This window comes from Salvelinus alpinus, chromosome 21 (genome assembly GCF_045679555.1).
Source record: "Salvelinus alpinus chromosome 21, SLU_Salpinus.1, whole genome shotgun sequence".
NCBI lineage: Eukaryota > Metazoa > Chordata > Actinopteri > Salmoniformes > Salmonidae > Salvelinus > Salvelinus alpinus.
In genome coordinates this window covers 2,186,949-2,205,252 of record NC_092106.1, presented here as the reverse complement: position 1 = coordinate 2,205,252, position 18,304 = coordinate 2,186,949, and the positions used below count along the sequence as shown (strand labels likewise).

The 18,304-nt window shown below is 44.5% G+C and overlaps 1 protein-coding gene across 1 annotated transcript in view; it reads right to left on the bottom strand.

The window, feature by feature from the left end:
• Positions 1–239: 239 nt before the first annotated feature.
• Positions 240–18,304, bottom strand: part of mmp23bb (matrix metallopeptidase 23bb) — a 34,631-nt gene continuing 16,566 nt past the window's right edge. Inside the window, exons 3-8 of the mRNA XM_071356452.1 lie at positions 14,717–14,856; positions 14,419–14,586; positions 6,436–6,600; positions 5,990–6,100; positions 5,220–5,346; positions 240–4,784 (exon numbers count right to left, since the gene is read on the bottom strand). Of these exons, the coding sequence (XP_071212553.1) occupies positions 4,592–4,784; positions 5,220–5,346; positions 5,990–6,100; positions 6,436–6,600; positions 14,419–14,586; positions 14,717–14,856 (904 nt within the window). The 3' untranslated portion in view covers positions 240–4,591. The remainder of the gene's footprint in view (positions 4,785–5,219; positions 5,347–5,989; positions 6,101–6,435; positions 6,601–14,418; positions 14,587–14,716; positions 14,857–18,304) is intronic.

Here is an 18,304-nt window from a genome sequence, read left to right as displayed (position 1 = left end):
CTGTGAATGTATTGTAATGTTTTTAAAATTGTATAAACTGCCTTAATTCGGCTGGACCCCAGGAAGAGTAGCCTTGGCCTTGGCAGCAGCTAATGGTGATCCATAATAAATACAAATAGAAATCTTGTTTTTATTTTAGCATTTCAATGGCAAAGGAAATGTCGGTCTTGTCATACTGTTAACCTGTTGACTACAATCAGTTGTAACAGGACTAAAATGTTAAAAGAAAAATACTCAACTTTGAAGTAAAATCACTTTAATATACAATGGTCTATGTTTGGCAATGTGTTGTTGCATATTTCTAAAGTGGTGTTGGTGCATATACATTTCTGGCAACCATTCCTTGTTACACAGGAGTGAAAATATCTGAATCCTCATATTTTTCTACAATATATACCAAACAATTTAACATGGTACAAAAACATCATAGGCAATAGTATTCACTTCAATTGCACAGTTTTCACATGTTGCGTTAAATATAAAAATGAATAACATTGTCATTTTATTTTCACTGATCTGCACATCCTACACCACATCTTCAAAGTGAGAGACAAAATATAGAAATGCTCTAAAATGAATTTCTGCTTGAATGCATACACAGCAATTGGCCCTTTGCTGTGGCAAACCTAAATCCATTCAAAATTGCAGAAATGTCCTTTAACAAGTCACAAAATAAATGTAATGGAGTCCATCTCTTTGTGCAACAACATTTGTTCATGTTATCATCTTTGTAAGGTCCCTCAGTTGGTTAATAGATTTCAAGCAAATATTTAACCTCGAAGCTACCCTGGAGCTTTCAGAACATCCATGAACAGATGTATAGGCAAGTACAGATCAGAAGAGGGTCAAGTTAATCATTAAGCTGTGAATGATTTATCACATCACCCGTACGACACAAAGATCTGTCCATCTATCCTAACTGAGCTGCCGGAGAGGAAGGTAATGCAATGTCACCGCGAGGCCATGGTGATGGTGAAATAGCTAGAGTTCCTTGGCTCAGATGGGGGAAAAAAGATAAACAACATTGCAGTCACTCCACAATACTAGCAGGGTCAAAAGAAAAATGGTGCAAAGCCCAGGTAAAACATATTCAGTCTGTTGAACGCCTGGATAAGAGTTTCATATTTCACCAGGACAATAACCCAGAATAAGACCAATGTTTACATACACCTTAGCCAAATACATTTAAACTCAGTTTTTCACAATTCCTGACATTTAATCCAAGTAAAAATTCCCTGTTTTAGGTCAGTTAGGATCACCACTTTATTTTAAGAATGTGAAATGTCAGAATAATAGTAGAGAGAATGATTTATTTCAGCTTTTATTTCTTTCATCACATTCCCAGTGGGTCAGAAGTTTGCATACACTCAATTAGTATTTGGTAACATTGCCTTTAAATTGTTGAACTTGGATCAAACGTTTCGGGTAGCCTTCCACAAGCTTCCCACAATAAGTGGGGTGAATTTTGGTCCATTTCTCCTGACAGAGCTGGTGTAACTGAGTCAGATTTGTCGGCCTCCTTGCTCGCACAAGCTTTTTCAGTTCTGCCCACAAATTTTCTATAGGATTGAGGTCAGGGATTTGTGATGGCCACTCCAATACCTTGACTTTGTTGTCCTTAAGCCATTTAGCCACAACTTTGGAAGTATGCTTGGGGTCATTGTCTATTTGGAAGACCCATTTGCGACCAAGCTTTAACTTCCTGACTGATGTCTTGAGATGTTACTTCAATATATCCACATCATTTTCCTACCTCATGATGCCATCTATTTTGTGAAGTGCACCAGTCCCTCCTGCAGCAAAGCACCCCCACAACATGATGCTGCCACCCCCGTGCTTCACGGTTGGGATGGTGTTCTTCGGCTTGCAAGCCTCCCCCTTTTTCCTACAAACATAACGATGGTCATTATGGCCAAACAGTTCTATTTATGTTTCATCAGACCAGAGGACATTTCTCCAAAAAGTACGATCTTTGTCCCCATGTGCAGTTGCAAACCGTAGTCTGGCTTTTTAATGGCGGTTTTGGAGCAGTGGCTTCTTCCTGGCTGAGTGGCCTTTCAGGTTATGTCGATATAGGACTCGTTTTACTGTGGATATAGATACTTTTGTACCTGTTTCCTCCAGCATCTTCACAAGGTCCTTTGCTGTTGTTCTGGGATTGATTTGCACTTTTCGCACCAAAGTACGTTCATCTCTAGGAGACAGAACGTGTCTCCTTCCTGAGCGGTATAACAGCTGCGTGGTCCCATGGTGTTTATACTTGCGTACTATTGTTTGTACAGATGAACATGGTACCTTCAGGCGTTTGGAAATTGCTCCCAAGGATGAACCAGACTTGTGGAGGTCTCCAGTTCTTTTCTGAGGTTTTGGCTGATTTATTTTGATTTTCCCATGATTTCAAGCAAAGAGGCACTGAGTTTGAAGGTAGGCCTAGAAATACATCCACAGGTACACCTCCATTGACTCAAATTATGTCAATTAGCCCATCAGAAGCTTCTAAAGACATGATTTTCTGGAATTATCCAAGCTGTTTAAAGGCACAGTCAGCTTAGTGTATGTAAACTTCTGACCCACTGGAATTGTGATACAGTGAATTATAATTGAAATAACCTGTCTGTGAACAATTGTTGGAAAAAATACTTGTGTCATGCACAAAGTAGATGTCCTAACCGACTTGCTAAAACCGACTTGCTAAAACCGACCTAACCGACTTGCTTAACAAGAAATTTGTGGAGTGGTTGAAAAATGAGTTTTAATGACTCCAACCTAAGTGTATGTAAATTTCCGACTTTAACTGTATCTTATAAGAGTTTAATTCGGGAGATAGTAACTTGTTAAATACGTTTTCCCCCTGGTGCCCCAAGTTACTGAGTTAATTGTTACATGAGTAATTTAATCACGTACTAATTAAATAATAATTCATTGATTTGATAAGATAACAGTCATCGCATTAATGATAGTCACGTCACAACAACGGATAAGACAGTTTAATAGTTTATAGACGCATGTCTGAAAATGTGGGCACAATCAGAATGTGGACAGGATCAGGATGCATGTTTGAACCAGGTATAAACGGGGCTTGAGTGCCCTAGCCTAGTATCAGTTCTGACTTAAATCTGCATCAAAATCTGTGACAGTACTGTGACAGCAAATTTGGTGGAGACATTCAAAAAGTGGGTAAAACTGCCGCTGAAAGTGCTTCCACCAAGTATTGACTCTGGGGTGTGAATAAATACCTTTTTTTGAAAGGTTGTTGTGAATAAAAATCCCAATTTAATGAATTTTTCCATCTAAATGTAAGGCAAGTAATAGAAAACAGTGCAAGGGAGAGAATACTTTCCATAAGTACTGTACACACAGTGATAGCTGCATCATATGTCCACCATTTTTCTCAAAACATATTACTAGAAATATCAACTCTGTCCTAGACATTTTACAAAGTGAGATATATCAACACAATAACTGCATAGAAATGACAGTCACCACATTTAAAGAGTGAGCAAAGCTAGTCTTTTCTGTCTGGATCTTGAAGTCTGATGTCCTTGATGATGAACGAAGTTTAAGGTTGAGTGCTGGGGTCTATTCCATTTATGACCTGGGGAGTACTGTCAGAGTACAGCCCGCTTAAAGGTAGACTCAGCCATATGACATCATCCTACAAACCGGGGACACTTCCTGTTAACAGACATTAACAACAACAGAGGTTCAATCTACCAAGACTGACACTATTGACTCTAGACTAGAGGGTTGTTTCCATTGGTCAATTATCTGTTGATTCTAAAGATAAACTTAAGGAAGGTTTTCTGTGGGGGTTTTTTATTTTAGGGAAAGGAGGATACCTAGTCAGTTGTACAACTGAATGCCTTCAACTGAAATGTGTCTTCCACATTTAACCCAACCCCTCTGTCACGACTTCCGCCGAAGTCGGTTCCTCTCCTTGTTCGGGCGGCGCTCGGCGGTCGACGTCGCCGGTCTTCTAGCCATCGCCGATCCACTTTTAATTTTCCATTGGTTTTGTCTATGTTTCCCACACACCTGGTTTTCATTTCCCAATTACTGGTCATGTATTTAACCCTCTGTTTCCCCCATGTCTTTGTGTGTGATTGTTTATTGTTAAGGTCGGTACGTTTCCGGCTTTTTTTTCTCCGGGTGCTGTGTTCACCCGTGTTGTGTGGCAACCATTATTGTTCGCACATTGGTTTTGTTACTTTGTGCTATTTTCTCAAGTAAAGTGAGTTGTTCACTCATCTCTGCTCTCCTACGCCTGACTTCATGCACCAGCTACACGCACCGCCTGACACCCTCTGAATCAGAGCTCACAACCCCTGAGTGAATAAGGTCGAATATGTGGCAGTCTTGGCAGATTTGAATTATCAGGTTAATATTTGTAAGCAGGAAGTCGTCATGCTGTGTATGATGATGTCAAATTGCTGAGTTCACTTTTAATATTATAATTGTTGCCACCTGTATTCCACTATGGCTAGCGGAGAGGCACATGTGGCACAGCTGTTGGTTCGTCCTCTTTTCCTCCATGCCTCATACTTTCCTTCCCAGCTCTCATTCTTCCCTTCCCTCACTCACTCCGTTCAGCTCAACTGTTGGAGGGCTGTTCAGGCTTCAGCCGGATGGCCCAGGAGTTTGCAGAGACCACATTGCCACTACGATGGACGCGACAGGTGTAAGTGCCCTCGTTAAACTCGTTGGCGACGATGCGGAGGTCGCGGCCCTTCATGATGATGTAGCCGGGGATAGAGATCAGGAGCTGTTCTCCATCCTTGTACCAGCTGGAGCAAGGTCAAAGGTCATACCAGGGACGAGCACGGGGAGAGAGGAATCAATCATTCAAATGTTATGTACATACGTCCAACAACTTTTGCCAGAAACATAGTCACAGTAAAATAAGAAATACTCCCATAAAAAGACCTGACAGAGCAATGGGAGAATCTGACCATTAATTATGGTATATAGTGGTCTGAGATTTGGGCAAGCCGTCTGCCCCTGCCTCTGGATCACTTGTATTGTGTACTGCCACTACGTGCATTGGTTCGAATCCAACCCACTGTTCTAGCACCCTTTCTCCTCATATCTACTTCTCTCTCTCTCTCTCTCTCTCTCTCTCTCTCTCTCTGTCTCTGTCTCTGTCTATGTCTCTCTCTATCCTGTCCAATAAACACAAAAAATATGATTTGTACATTACTGTATTTAGACTATTCTCTCACCTGACTTTGGGAGGCGATCTAGGATTCTTCGTCCCACAGCGGAAGCCCACAACCTTTCCACGAGGAACCATCTTGACCTTGACGTTGGCAGGCAGTGGAGTTGGCGTGGCAACGGCCTCAAGAGGCTCTACAGGAAGTGAGTGAAATACCAGGACAGTCATGATACTTCCCCCACAAGATAGGCCTAATATACCTCTGTGGGTTTTTCTCAGTTCATCTTTCCTCAATTCCTCGCATCCTATTTCCTCTCCTCCTTCTCAAAACAAACCGGAGAAGAAGGTCTGAGGGGAGAGACCTTGGACGTTCTCCTCCAATATGGTTGAGAAAAGAGGAGAGAAGATATTATGTGAGGAATTGTGTAAAGATTAGTCTATTTGGGGATAAAACACATGCCACAGAAGTGATATCAGTACAGTAGGACAAGGGAGGACACAGAACACAGAGTTGGGCAAGCGAGAGCCTGAATGTTGGCAACATAACACAAGGTTTAAGCATTTTAGTTATCCGTTTCGCAAATGTTGTCATCCAAAGCTTCTTACAAATCCAGGCAGGTCCAAAATCAAATCTATCAAAACCAGGCTATATCCACATTTAACTATTGAGTCCTGATCCATTTGCTGGCTTAAGACAGTCCTAAAAGCATGCTGTTAATAGGATCCCATGGAGATACATGGAGAATGCAACTTTACATTCAATTTGAAATCCAACTGGTGAACTGCAGTGTAGTTAAATTAATGTACAATCAAGAGTGGACAATATGCCTGTCTGACCATAGCAGAGGTCACATCGTCGGGCACAGTGTTTCTTCATGAAGCTCTTCCTCCTTTCGCAGAAGCCAAGGCGAGCCCATGGATCACACACGCGCTTCTTGTCCGTGCATCCTGGAATACAACACACATATAGACATTTGTGGTTGCTCTTAGTGTTTTCTTTGTGTTATGTCTTATACCTGTGTAATAAAAGTGTAATTACTTGTGTATCAACAACATTGTATGAACACGTTACATAGTACTGTAGTATTTGTATTGTTATTGTGTTGTAATTGCACAACGAGTTGAGCGGGAATTGGGGGAATAGAGAATATGTTAATATAATTTTAAGACAATGTTAGAAATTACATCATTACAATACATGTATGAAATGTATATATATAAAGTCTTAATTTATCCTCGCACACAAACAAAAAAACATATTATTGATCTGAGTGTTCCTTCACCATAGAGGCGCTGGATTCCCCAGATGTCGTCCTGGGCAATGTTCCTCTGGCCCGTGTAGGTGGCATTGGGGTGCATCAGGGCCTGGGGGTCACGGGAGTGCCACAGTCCCAGGGCGTGCCCGATCTCATGAGCCGCCACCTGTACCAGGTCATTCAACCATACACCTGGGGAAGGGAGTAGACACAATTACGCAGGTACACAATTTATATCAAAGGACAAGGGGGATTGGGATCCCTGGATAGAATACGTAGAGTCATTATAGACGTGATCATTGTTGAGGAAACATAAAGATTCTAGAATGGTGTGTTGGTATATACAGGTAACTGCCCAAAAAAAGGAAACACGAGTAAATGAGAGATACAAAGTATATTGAAAGCAGGTGCTTTCACACAGGTGTGGTTTTCAGAGTTAATTAAGCTATTAATATCCCATCATGCTTAGGGTCATGTATAAAAATGCCCTGTTGCCCATTATTATGAGTACCATGGGTAGAACAGGAGATCTCAGAGAATTTGAAAGAGGGGTCTCAAAGAAGCATAGGGGGTTTAGAGGGTGTGTGTGTGTGTGTGTGTGTGTGTGTGTGTGTGTGTGTGTGTGTGTGTGTGTGTGTGTGTGTGTGTGTGTGTGTGTGTGTGTGTGTGTGTGTGGTATTTCTCGTGGAAGAATGTTGTCGAAACTCTCCAATAGAGTTCCAGACACTTGTAGAACTTATGCCAGAGGCATCATGCCCATAGTGTGTGGTATTTCTCGTGGAAGAATGTTGTCGAAACTCTCCAATAGAGTTCCAGACACTTGTAGAACTTATGCCAGAGGCATCATGCCCATAGGCGGCACAGGTGCACGTGCCACCTCAGATTTGTCCTGTTAAAAAATATACATATACACTATATGTGTATAAAATCGAGCACACAGCCATGCAATCTCCATAGACAAACATTGGCAGTACAATGGTCTTACTGAAGAGCTCAGTCACTTTCAACGTGGCACCGTCATAGAATGCCATCTTTCCAACAAGTCAGTTCGTAAAATTTCTGCCCTGCTAAAGCTTCCCCGGTCAACTGTAAGTGCTGTAAAATGTGAAATGGAAACATCTTGGAGCAACAACGGCTCAGCGGCAAAGTGGTAGGCCATACTTGATCACAGAACGGAACCGCCAAGTGCTGAAGCACGTAGTGTGTAAAAATTATCTGACCTCGGTTGCAACACTGACTAACGCGTTCCAAACTGCCTCTGGAAGCAACGTCAGCACAATAACTGTTTGGCTGGAGCTTCATGAATTGGGTTTCCATGGCCGAGCAGCTGCACACAAGCCTAAGATCATCATGCACAATGCCAAGTCTCGGCTGGAGAGGTGTAAAGCTCCCCGCCATTGGACTCAATGGAAACGCGTTCTCTGGAGTGATGAATCTAGCTTCACCACCTGGCAGTCCGACGGACGAATCTGGGTTTGGCGGATGCACAGTGCCAACTGTAAAGTTTGGTGGAGGAGGAATAATGACATTTTTGAGGATTCTGTGCTTCCAGCTTTGTGGCAACAGTTTGGGGAAGGCCTTTTCCTGTTTCAGCATGACAATGCTTCTGTATACAAAGTGAGGTCCATACAGAAATGGTTTGTCGAGATCGGTGTGGTAGAACTTGACTGGCCTGCACAGAGGCCTGACCTCAACCTCATCGAAACACATTGGGGATGAATTGGAATGCCGACTGCGAGCCAGGCCTAATCACACAACATCAGTGCCGGACCTCATGTTCTTGTGGCTGAATGGAAGCAAGTCCCCGCAGAAATGTTCCAACATCTCATGGAAAGCCTTCCCAGAAGAGTGGAGGCTGTTATAGCAGCAAAGGGGGGACCAACTCCATATTAATACCCATGATTTTGGAATGAAATGTTCGACGAGCAGGCGTCCACATACCTTTTGTCATGTGGAGCATATAGTGTCCTCAGAAAGTATTCACATCCCTTGACATTTTCCACATTTGGTTGTGTTACAGCCTGCATTTATGGATACGTCCAAAGTTGTCGCAAAATGGCTTAAGGCCAACAAAGACAAGGTATTGGAGTGGCCATCACAAAGCCCTGACCTCAACCCTATCGAACATTTGTGGGCAGAACTGAAAAAGCGTGTGGGAGCAAGGAGGACTACAAACCTGACTCAGTTACACCAGCTCTGTCAGGGGGAAGGGGCCAAAATTCCCCCAACTTATTGTGGGGAGCTTCTGGAAGGCTATCCGAAACGTTTGACCCAAGTTAAACAATTTAAAGGCAATGCTACCAAATACTTCTGACCCACTGGGAATGTGATGAAAGAAATAAAAGCTGAAATAAATCATTCTCTCTACTATTATTCTGACATTTCACATTCTTAAAACAAAGTGGTGATCCTAACTGACCTAAGAGAGGGAATTTTTACTAGGATTAAATGTCAGGAATTGTGAAAAACTGAGTTTAAATGTATTTGGCTAAGGTGTATGTAAACGTCCGACTTCAACTGTATATATACAATTTTCTGTAAGGTCCTGCAGCTGAGCAGAGAATTTCAACCACAAAGATCAGAGAGGTTTTCCAATGGTTCTCAAAGAAGGGCACCTATTGGTAGATGGGTAAAAAAAACATTGAATATCCCTTTGAGCATGATACAGTTATTAATTATACTTTGGATGGTGTATCAATACACCCAGTCACTACAAAGATACAGGCACCCTTCCTAACCCAATTGTGGGAGAGGAAGGAAACCGCTCAGAGATTTCACCATGAGGCCAATGTGACTTTAAATGTGACTTTTTACTGGGTTTAATGGCTGTGATAGGAGATAACTGAGGATGGATTAACAATATTGTAGTTACTCCACAATACTAATATAAATGACAGAGTGAAAAGAATGAAGCCTGTTCAGAATACAAATATTCCAAAACATGCATCCTGTTTGTAATAAGGTACTAAAGTAATACTGCAAAAAATGTGGCAAAGAAATTAACTTTTTGTCCTGAATACAAAGCGTTATGTTCGGGGCAAATCCAACACAACACATCACTGAGTACCACTCTTCATATTTAAGCATGGTGGTGGCTGAAACATGTTATGGGTATGCTTGTCATCGGCAAGGACTAGGGAGTGTTTTAGGATAAAAATAAACGTAATAGAGCCAAGCACAGGCAAAATCCTAGAGGAAAACCTGGTTCAATCTGCTTTCCAATAGACACTGGGAGGGGAATTCACCTTTCAGCAAGACATTTACCGAAAACACAAGGCCAAATAAACACTGAAGTTGCTTACCAAGACGACGTTGAATGTTCCTGAGTGGCGTAGTTACAGTTTTTAATTAAATCGGCTTGAAAATCTATGGCAAGACTTGAAAATGTCTGTCTAGCAATGATCAACAACCAACTTGAAAGCGCTTGAATAATTATTTAAAGAATAAATGGGCAAATATTGTACAATCCAGTTGTGCAAGGCTTTTAGAGACTTACCCCAAAAGACTCACAACTGTAATCGCTGCCAAAGGTGATTTTAACATTTATTGACCCAGGGCGTTGTATACATATCTAATCAAGATATTTATTTTCATTAATGTGGCTAATAGTAGTACTAGCCTATCTACACTGGCTTCCTGTTAAGGCTAGGGCTGATTTCAAGGTTTTACTGATAACCTACAAAGCATTGCATGGGCTTGCTCCTAGCTATCTTTCCGATTTGGTCCTGCCGTACGTACGCTGCCGTCACAAGACGCAGGCCTCCTTATTGTCCCTAGAATGTCTAAGCAAACAGGGCTTTCTCCTATAGAGCTCAATTTTTATGGAATGATCTGCCTATCCATGTGAGAGACACAGACTTGGTCTCAACCTTTAAGTCTTTACTGAAGACTCATCTCTTTAGTAGGTCCTATGATTGAGTGTAGTCTGGGCCAGGGGTGCAAGGTGAACGGAAAGGCATTGGAGCGACAAACTGCCCTTGCTGTCTCTGCCTGGCCGGTTCCCCTCTCTCCACTGGGATTCTCTGCCTCTAACCCTATTACAGGGGCTGAGTCACTGGCTTACTGGTGCTCTTCCATGCCGTCCCTAGGAGGGGTGCGTCACTTGAGTGGATTGAGTCACTGACGTGATCTTCCTGTCCGGTTTTTCACCCCTTCGAGCTTGTGTGGTGGAGGAGATCTTCGTGGGCTATAAACCTTGTCTCATGGTAGTAAGTTGGTGGTCTGTTGATATCCCTCTAGTGGTGTGGGAGCTGTGCTTTGGCAAAGTGGGTGGTGTTATATCCTGCCTGGTTGGCCCTGTCAGGGGGTATCGTCGGACGTGGCCACAGTGTCCCCCCCCCCGTCTCAGCCTCCAGTATCTATGCTGCAATAGTCTATGTGCCAGAGGCTAGAATCAGTCTGTTATTTCTGGTGTAATTATCCTGTCTTATCTGGTGTCCTGTGTGAATGTAAGTATGCTCCCTTTAATTCTCTCTCTCTCCCTCCCCTCCCGGAGGACATGAGCCCTAGGACCATGCCTCAGGACTACCTGGCCTGATGACTCCTGGATGGCCCAAGTCCACCTGGTTGTGCTGCTGCACCAGTTTCAACTGTTCTACCTGCGGCTATGGAATCCTGACCTGTTTACCAGACGTGCTACCTTGTCCCGGACCTGCTGTTTTGAACTCTCTCTCTCTACCGCACCTGCTGTCTCAACCTCTGAATGCTTGGCTATGAAAAGCCAACTGACCTTTACTCCTGAGGTACTAACCTATTGCACCCTTTACAACCACTGTGATTATTATTTGACCCTGCTGGTCATCTATGAACATTTGAACATCTTGAAGAACAATCTGGCCTTAATGGCCATGTACTCTTATAATCTCCATCCGGCACAGCCAGAAGAGGACTGGCCCACCCCTGAGAGCCTGGTTCTTCATAGGTTCCTGCCTTTCTAGGGAGTTCTTCCTAGCCACTGTACTTCTACACCTGCATTGCTTGCTGTTTGGGGTTTTAGGCTGGGTTTCTGTATAGCACTTTGTGACATCTGCTGATGTAAAAAAGGCTTTATAATTACATTTGATTGATTGACTAATAAAATATACACTGCTCAAAAAAATAAAGGGAACACTAAAATAACACATCCTAGATCTGAATGAATGAAATATTCTTATTAAATACTTTTTTCTTTACATAGTTGAATGTACAAAATGACACAAAAATTATCAATGGAAATCAAATTTATCAACCCATGGAGGTCTGGATTTGGAGTCACACTCAAAATTAAAGTGGAAAACCACACTACAGGCTGATCCAACTTTGATGTAATGTCCTTAAAACAAGTCAAAATGAGGCTCAGTAGTGTGTGTGGCCTCCACGTGCCTGTATGACCTCCCTACAACGCCTGGGCATGCTCCTGATGAGGTGGCGGATGGTCTCCTGAGGGATCTCCTCCCAGACCTGGACTAAAGCATCCGCCAACTCCTGGACAGTCTGTGGTGCAACGTGGCGTTGGTGGATGGAGCGAGACATGATGTCCCAGATGTGCTCAATTGGATTCAGGTCTGGGGAATGGGCGGGCCAGTCCATAGCCTCAATGCCTTCCTCTTGCAGGAACTGCTGACACACTCCAGCCACATGAGGTCTAGCATTGTCTTGCATTAGGAGGAACCCAGGGCCAACCGCACCAGCATATGGTCTCACAAGGGGTCTGAGGATCTCATCTCGGTACCTAATGGCAGTCAGGCTACCTCTGGCGAGCACATGGAGGGCTGTGCGGCCCCCCAAAGAAATGCCACCCCACACCATGACTGACCCACCGCCAAACCGGTCATGCTGGAGGATGTTGCAGGCAGCAGAACGTTCTCCACGGCGTCTCCAGACTCTGTCACGTCTGTCACATGTGCTCAGTGTGAACCTGCTTTCATCTGTGAAGAGCACAGGGCGCCAGTGGCGAATTTGCCAATCTTGGTGTTCTCTGGCTAATGCCAAACGTCCTGCACGGTGTTGGGCTGTAAGCACAACCCCCACCTGTGGACGTCGGGCCCTCATACCACCCTCATGGAGTCTGTTTCTGACCGTTTGAGCAGACACATGCACATTTGTGGCCTGCTGGAGGTCATTTTGCAGGGCTCTGACAGTGCTACTCCTGCTCCTCCTTGCACAAAGGCGGAGGTAGCGGTCCTGCTGCTGGGTTGTTGCCCTTCTACGGCCTCCTCCACGTCTCCTGATGTACTGGCCTGTCTCCTGGTAGCGCCTCCATGCTCTGGACACTACGCTGACAGACACAGCAAACCTTCTTGCCACAGCTCGCATTGATGTGCCATCCTGGATGAGCTGCACTACCTGAGCCACTTGTGTGGGTTGTAGACTCCGTCTCATGCTACCACTAGAGTGAAAGCACCGCCAGCATTCAAAAGTGACCAAAACATCAGCCAGGAAGCATAGGAACTGAGAAGTGGTCTGTGGTCACCACCTGCAGAACCACTCCTTTATTGGGGGTGTCTTGCTAATTGCCTATAATTTCCACCTTTTGTCTATTCCATTTGCACAACAGCATGTGAAATTTATTGTCAATCAGTGTTGCTTCCTAAGTGGACAGTTTGATTTCACAGAAGTGTGATTGACTTTGAGTTACATTGTGTTGTTTAAGTGTTCCCTTTATTTTTTTGAGCAGTGTATATTTGTGAGAGAAAAAAATCCACTTTGTTGAGAATGACAATTAAATCCATTTTAATCCCACTTTGTAACCCAATAAAACGTTGAAAAAGTCAAGGTGTGTGAATACTTTAGGAAGGCAATGTATATACTGTATATATTACATTTTTTTGTGTTGTTTGTTTCCCTGTAATACTACTAGCCACCCAGCACTTTTATGAAGTTGCCTTCAGCTAGCCCAGATAAATTCACAAACTCATAACTAGCTACCAAGAAACCATTTCAGGCTATCAATCAAGTAGCTAGCTTGTCTAACTACCTTAGCTGGCATGCCTGCTGGCCAGGTTGGATGACTTTTGAAAAGCAAACAACTACTAAATGCACTAAGTAAGACTCACATGCCTTTCAATCTTTTAGCCAGATTTTTGCTGAGAAGCATATTTAGTTTCTTTAAAAAAAAATAGCCACCAGTCAGGAGGATACAGACAGCTCAAGAGGTATTCTTATATATGCAGAAAAATAAACACGTTTTTTTTTACATAGAATTAATCATAATGATTATGGCTCTCGATTGCAGGAATAAGCTGTTTTAGGTGTTTGAAAAATTGTCCAACTTAAGGACGGTGGGCCTAGCCCCCCTACGTACCACCCCCAGACATCCTCACATACTTTGTGCCCCCTCAGATTTTTGGGATGGATGATGCCCCTGATCTATGCCAAGGTGCATTGAAGCTGCCAAGGTGCATTGGAGCTGCTCAACGCCCTATTGAGACACTTTATGTTGGTGTTTCCTTTATTTTGGCAGGTACCTGTATATGCAGGTGTTATTGTGTGATACAATACATTTGTGTGATGTATCTATGTGCTGTATGTTTTTTGTTTCTGTTTGTTTGTTGTTTGTTTTTGTTATATGCTGTGCTTACAAAATGGAATTACTGAATGTCACATGACTCATTGAATGTTGTGAAAACCAATAAATACAATTTTCCGCCCACAAAAAGGGACAAGGGGAATAACGGAAGTATGTTCGATTTACAGTAGCTTGTCTGGCGGGCAGTCAGCACAAAGTGCAACCTCTTCGCGCTCATCTAACACACACAATATCACGTGCAACTCTGGTTGTAAACTGGTTTTCTGGTTGAGGATACGTCAACCAGATTATAACCAACTGGTCTCTGTTACAACCAGGTAAACAACCAGTTTTTTTTTTTCAAGACAACATCACGATTACATCTGATAAAAGCATCTAAAAAGATGTCATCGACGTCAATCGATTCCTTTGAAATCCATGGGTGGGGGAAAGTGAACGAGTACACTTTTGGGGGGAGGATAGAGAATCGGAGCACAGACAGACAGGGAGGAGAGTCTTTGCACCTTGTTTCCAGCTGAAGCGGGACTTCCCCAGGATCCAGAACTCGTGGTTGTCAAAGTGGATCTCCCCGCGCGGGGGCAGGAAGGCATGGGCCAACTCCCCGTTCAGCCCATCAAAACAGGGGTGCAATGGAGACCACCAGCAGTCTGTGTGGTTCCACGTGTAGAAGCCTGGAAGCATGAGCACACACACGTGCACACATTTAAAGCAGGGGGAATTAAAGTCACACACACACCTTTAACTTATTAATGTCTAATCCATAGTGATACTGTCGGGTTCTGTTTAATTATGTGGTCTTACCGATGATAATGTCAGCACTCTTGTTGGGGTTTGTGATTTCAGCGAAGTAGAGAGGGGACACGTCGCTCCACTTGGAGAACGCAATACTGATGGCCTTGCGGGTGCTGACTTTGTTCAGTGTGTTGGGAAACTTCACGATCCTGACAGACGTGAACGGACACGCAGACAGACAGACAGAGACAGACAGACATGAACGGACAGACAGACATACAGACAGATGTGAACAGAAAGACAGACACAAGTATAGATTGGAACGTGACAGACAATGCGACGAACTTGGATTCCCAAAAACATATTGCTGTTCCCTTTCAGTCGGTCATTCAGTATAACATACTATGGGGAGTCAACGATCAACCATATTCACCTGAAAAACGCCCAACAGGCCAATGGATGCCGAGTCTGTCACGCCTGCTCCCACTCTTCCCCCCTGGCGCTTGAGGGCACCAGGCTGCCCTGCATCACGCACTCCTGCCATCATCAATTACGCACAACTGCATTCCCTCGTCACGCGCATCAGCGATATTGGACTCACCTGGACTCACTCATCACCTGTTTATTACCTCCCCTATATTTGTCTGTTCCCCTGCTCTAATCCCTGCTGATGCATTAATTGTTTTTGTCTTTGTTACCCTTGTGCTGACGCTGTTCCTGTCTCGTTCCATGTCCGTTCCTTAGTAAATGCTTGACTCCCTGTACCTGCTTCGTCTCTCCAGCGTCAATTCATGTGACAGAATGCATCAGCCAACATACGAAGCATCGGGGAGTACTGGTGTTCCGGTTGGTGGGGACGTCAGCTCTGGGTCACCATCGATGGAACCGGGGGTGCCTAGCCAGCTCGCCGGGCTTCCACGATCTAGCTGGCTCAAGAGGTTTCCTTGCCCCGGCTGGCTCGGAAGGCGCCCATCCCATGTTGGGCTTCAGCCGGATTGTCAGGTCTTGTTCGCCGAGCCGGCCCAGGAGTTTATTTGTTTTGTTTGTTTTGTTGGTGACGTCGGGGTGAATTCTGCCGCCGATGGAACCGGGGGTGCCTAAGCCAGCCCATCGGGCTTCCACGCCCTGGCTGGCTCGAGAGATTTCCTTGCCTCGGTTGGCTCGGCAGGTTTCCATTCCATGTCACGCTCCACTGGATCATCGGGCTCCCTCGTTGCAGCGGGTTCGACAGGCGTCCTTGCCTCAGCCGGATCGTCAGGCTCCCATGCCTCAGCCGGCTCGCCAGGCTCCCATGCTCCTGCCGGTTAGTCGGGCTTCCACGCCCAAACCGGCTTGCCCAGCGCCCATGTCTCGGGCCGTTTCGCCCAGGTTAGATGCCGGGTGGCGCACCTAGAGGGGGGATACTGTCACGCCTGCCCCCGCTCTTCCCCCCTGGCGCTTCAGGGCGCCAGGCTGCCATGCATCACGCACTCCTGCCATCATCAATTACGCACACCTGCATTCCCTCGTCACGCGCATCAGCGATATTGGACTCATCTGGACTCACTCATCACCTGTTTATTACCTCCCCTATATTTGTCAGTTCCCCTGCTCTAATCCCTGCTGATGCATTCATTGTTTTTGTCTTTGTTACCCTTGTGCTGACGCTGTTCCTGTCTGGTTCCATGTCCGTTCCTTAGTAAATGCTTGACTTCCCGTACCTGCTTCGTCTCTCCAGTGTCAATTCATGTGACAGAGTCCGCCCTTGAAAGCCTCCCTGGCTATAATACTGGGGCTCACATCCATTTCCTCAATTCTTCTCTCTTCAGCTCACCTTTTCAAGCACACAAAGACTACGAGATTTGGCTCTGACTTAGGTGTCTGTTAGTGGGGAGTACTCGTCCCCCTAGATATTGAGAGTTTTGGGTATTGGTATCGGTTTTTGTGTTTGCTAAAAGCGAACTATTTTCTGCTCTACTTGTGTAGCTAATGCTTCCTTGCTTGGGTAGGATTTGTGTTTGCTAATACCCCACTACTTTCTGCTCTGCTTGTTTAGCCAGTGTGAATAATATGGCCAGTGGTAAGAAGAGGGTATGAATGAGGCGGGGCTCGTTTGCACACCGCCGATGGATGGAAAGCTGCCAAGTTACTTAGCTTCCGAATAATAAACAGTGCCGGTTCTCGGCGGATCAGCTGGACAAAGTGTAAAAGGCTCATGGTGTTGTTCTTGACAGGGACAGGAGGATGTATTTGGATGAGCCAGTTTCGCCAACAAGGTTGTTTGGCTCAACTATGGTCCTTACAGGCCTGTTTCGAAGAGAAACAAAAACAGGACACAGCTCTACTGGTTCTTATCCCACGAAAATCTCGTTCTGGACTCGCGTTTTTGTCCCAACAAAGGAGGGTCGCATTCCGGCTCTGTCTGGCACGGTTCCTTTATGATAACTGTGGTGCCTCTGGGACTTTTGTTGATACGTCTTTTTCAGCGCTGTTGATGCGTCTGTTTCGTGGTGATCACGGCAGAGGAATCTTTACTGGGTTGGGGAGCGCTGTGTGTGTGCTACTCTGAAAGAGGGATTTGGTCAACAGCGTAAAGGGAGCTGCATATAAATGACCTAGAGCTACGGACTGTTTTGCTGGCGCGGAGCCGTTTCCTTACGATGTTGGAGGGTCATGTGTTGGTAAGGTCCGACAGCATACACTACCATTCAAAAGTTTGGGGTCACTTAGAAATGTCCTTGTTTTTGAAGGAAAGGCAAATGTTTTTGTCTCTTAAAATAACATCAAATTCATCCGAAATACAGTGTAGACATTGTTAATGTCGTAAATGACTATTGTAGTTGGAAACGGCTGATTTTGAATGGAATATCTACATAGGCGTACAGAGGCCCATTATCAGCAACCATCACTCCTGTGTTCCAATGGCACGTTGTGTTAGCTAATCCAAGTTTATCATTTTAAAAGGCTAATTGATCATTAGGAAATAATTTTGCAATTATGTTAGCACAGCTGAAAACTGTTGTTCTGATTTAAAAAAGTGAGGGATCTGTGTACTCCGCGGGGACCCGTGGTGGGTTCTGTATCATTGGGTCTATTGTCCCAGGCCCCTGAAAGGTTGAATTTGACGGCTAGGAGTTTACCCTCGAACGTGATTACGACTATACAGTCGGCGCGGGCGCCCTTTACAAGAGGGTTGTTCGTCAGTCTCTCATTCACAATTTGGTGTCAGGTTTAAAGGAGTTTCTCCTTTTCAGAGGTCTTTGGTGTACATTTTGATGTCCTTGCGGGAGCTTTTTGAGCAGGGCCTTTCTTTTTCCACATTAAAGGTTTATATCAGTATACCCTTCCCGTATGGAGTCCGTGCCAGGCGACTCCAAATTGATGTTACGTACTAATGCGACAGCTATTCTTCTTGGAGTCCACACAAAACATTAAACATGACATAATAATAATAACCTCGCCATCTTAAATAAGCATGCCACATTCAAAAAATGTAGAACCAGGAACAGATATAGCCCTTGTTTCTCTCCGGACCTGACTGCCCTTGACCAGCACAAAAACATCCTGTGGCGTTCTGCATGAGCATCAAATAGCCCCTGTGATATGCAACATTTCAGGGAAGTTAGGAACAAATATACACAGGCAGTTAGGAAAGCTAAGGCTAGCTTATTCAAGCAG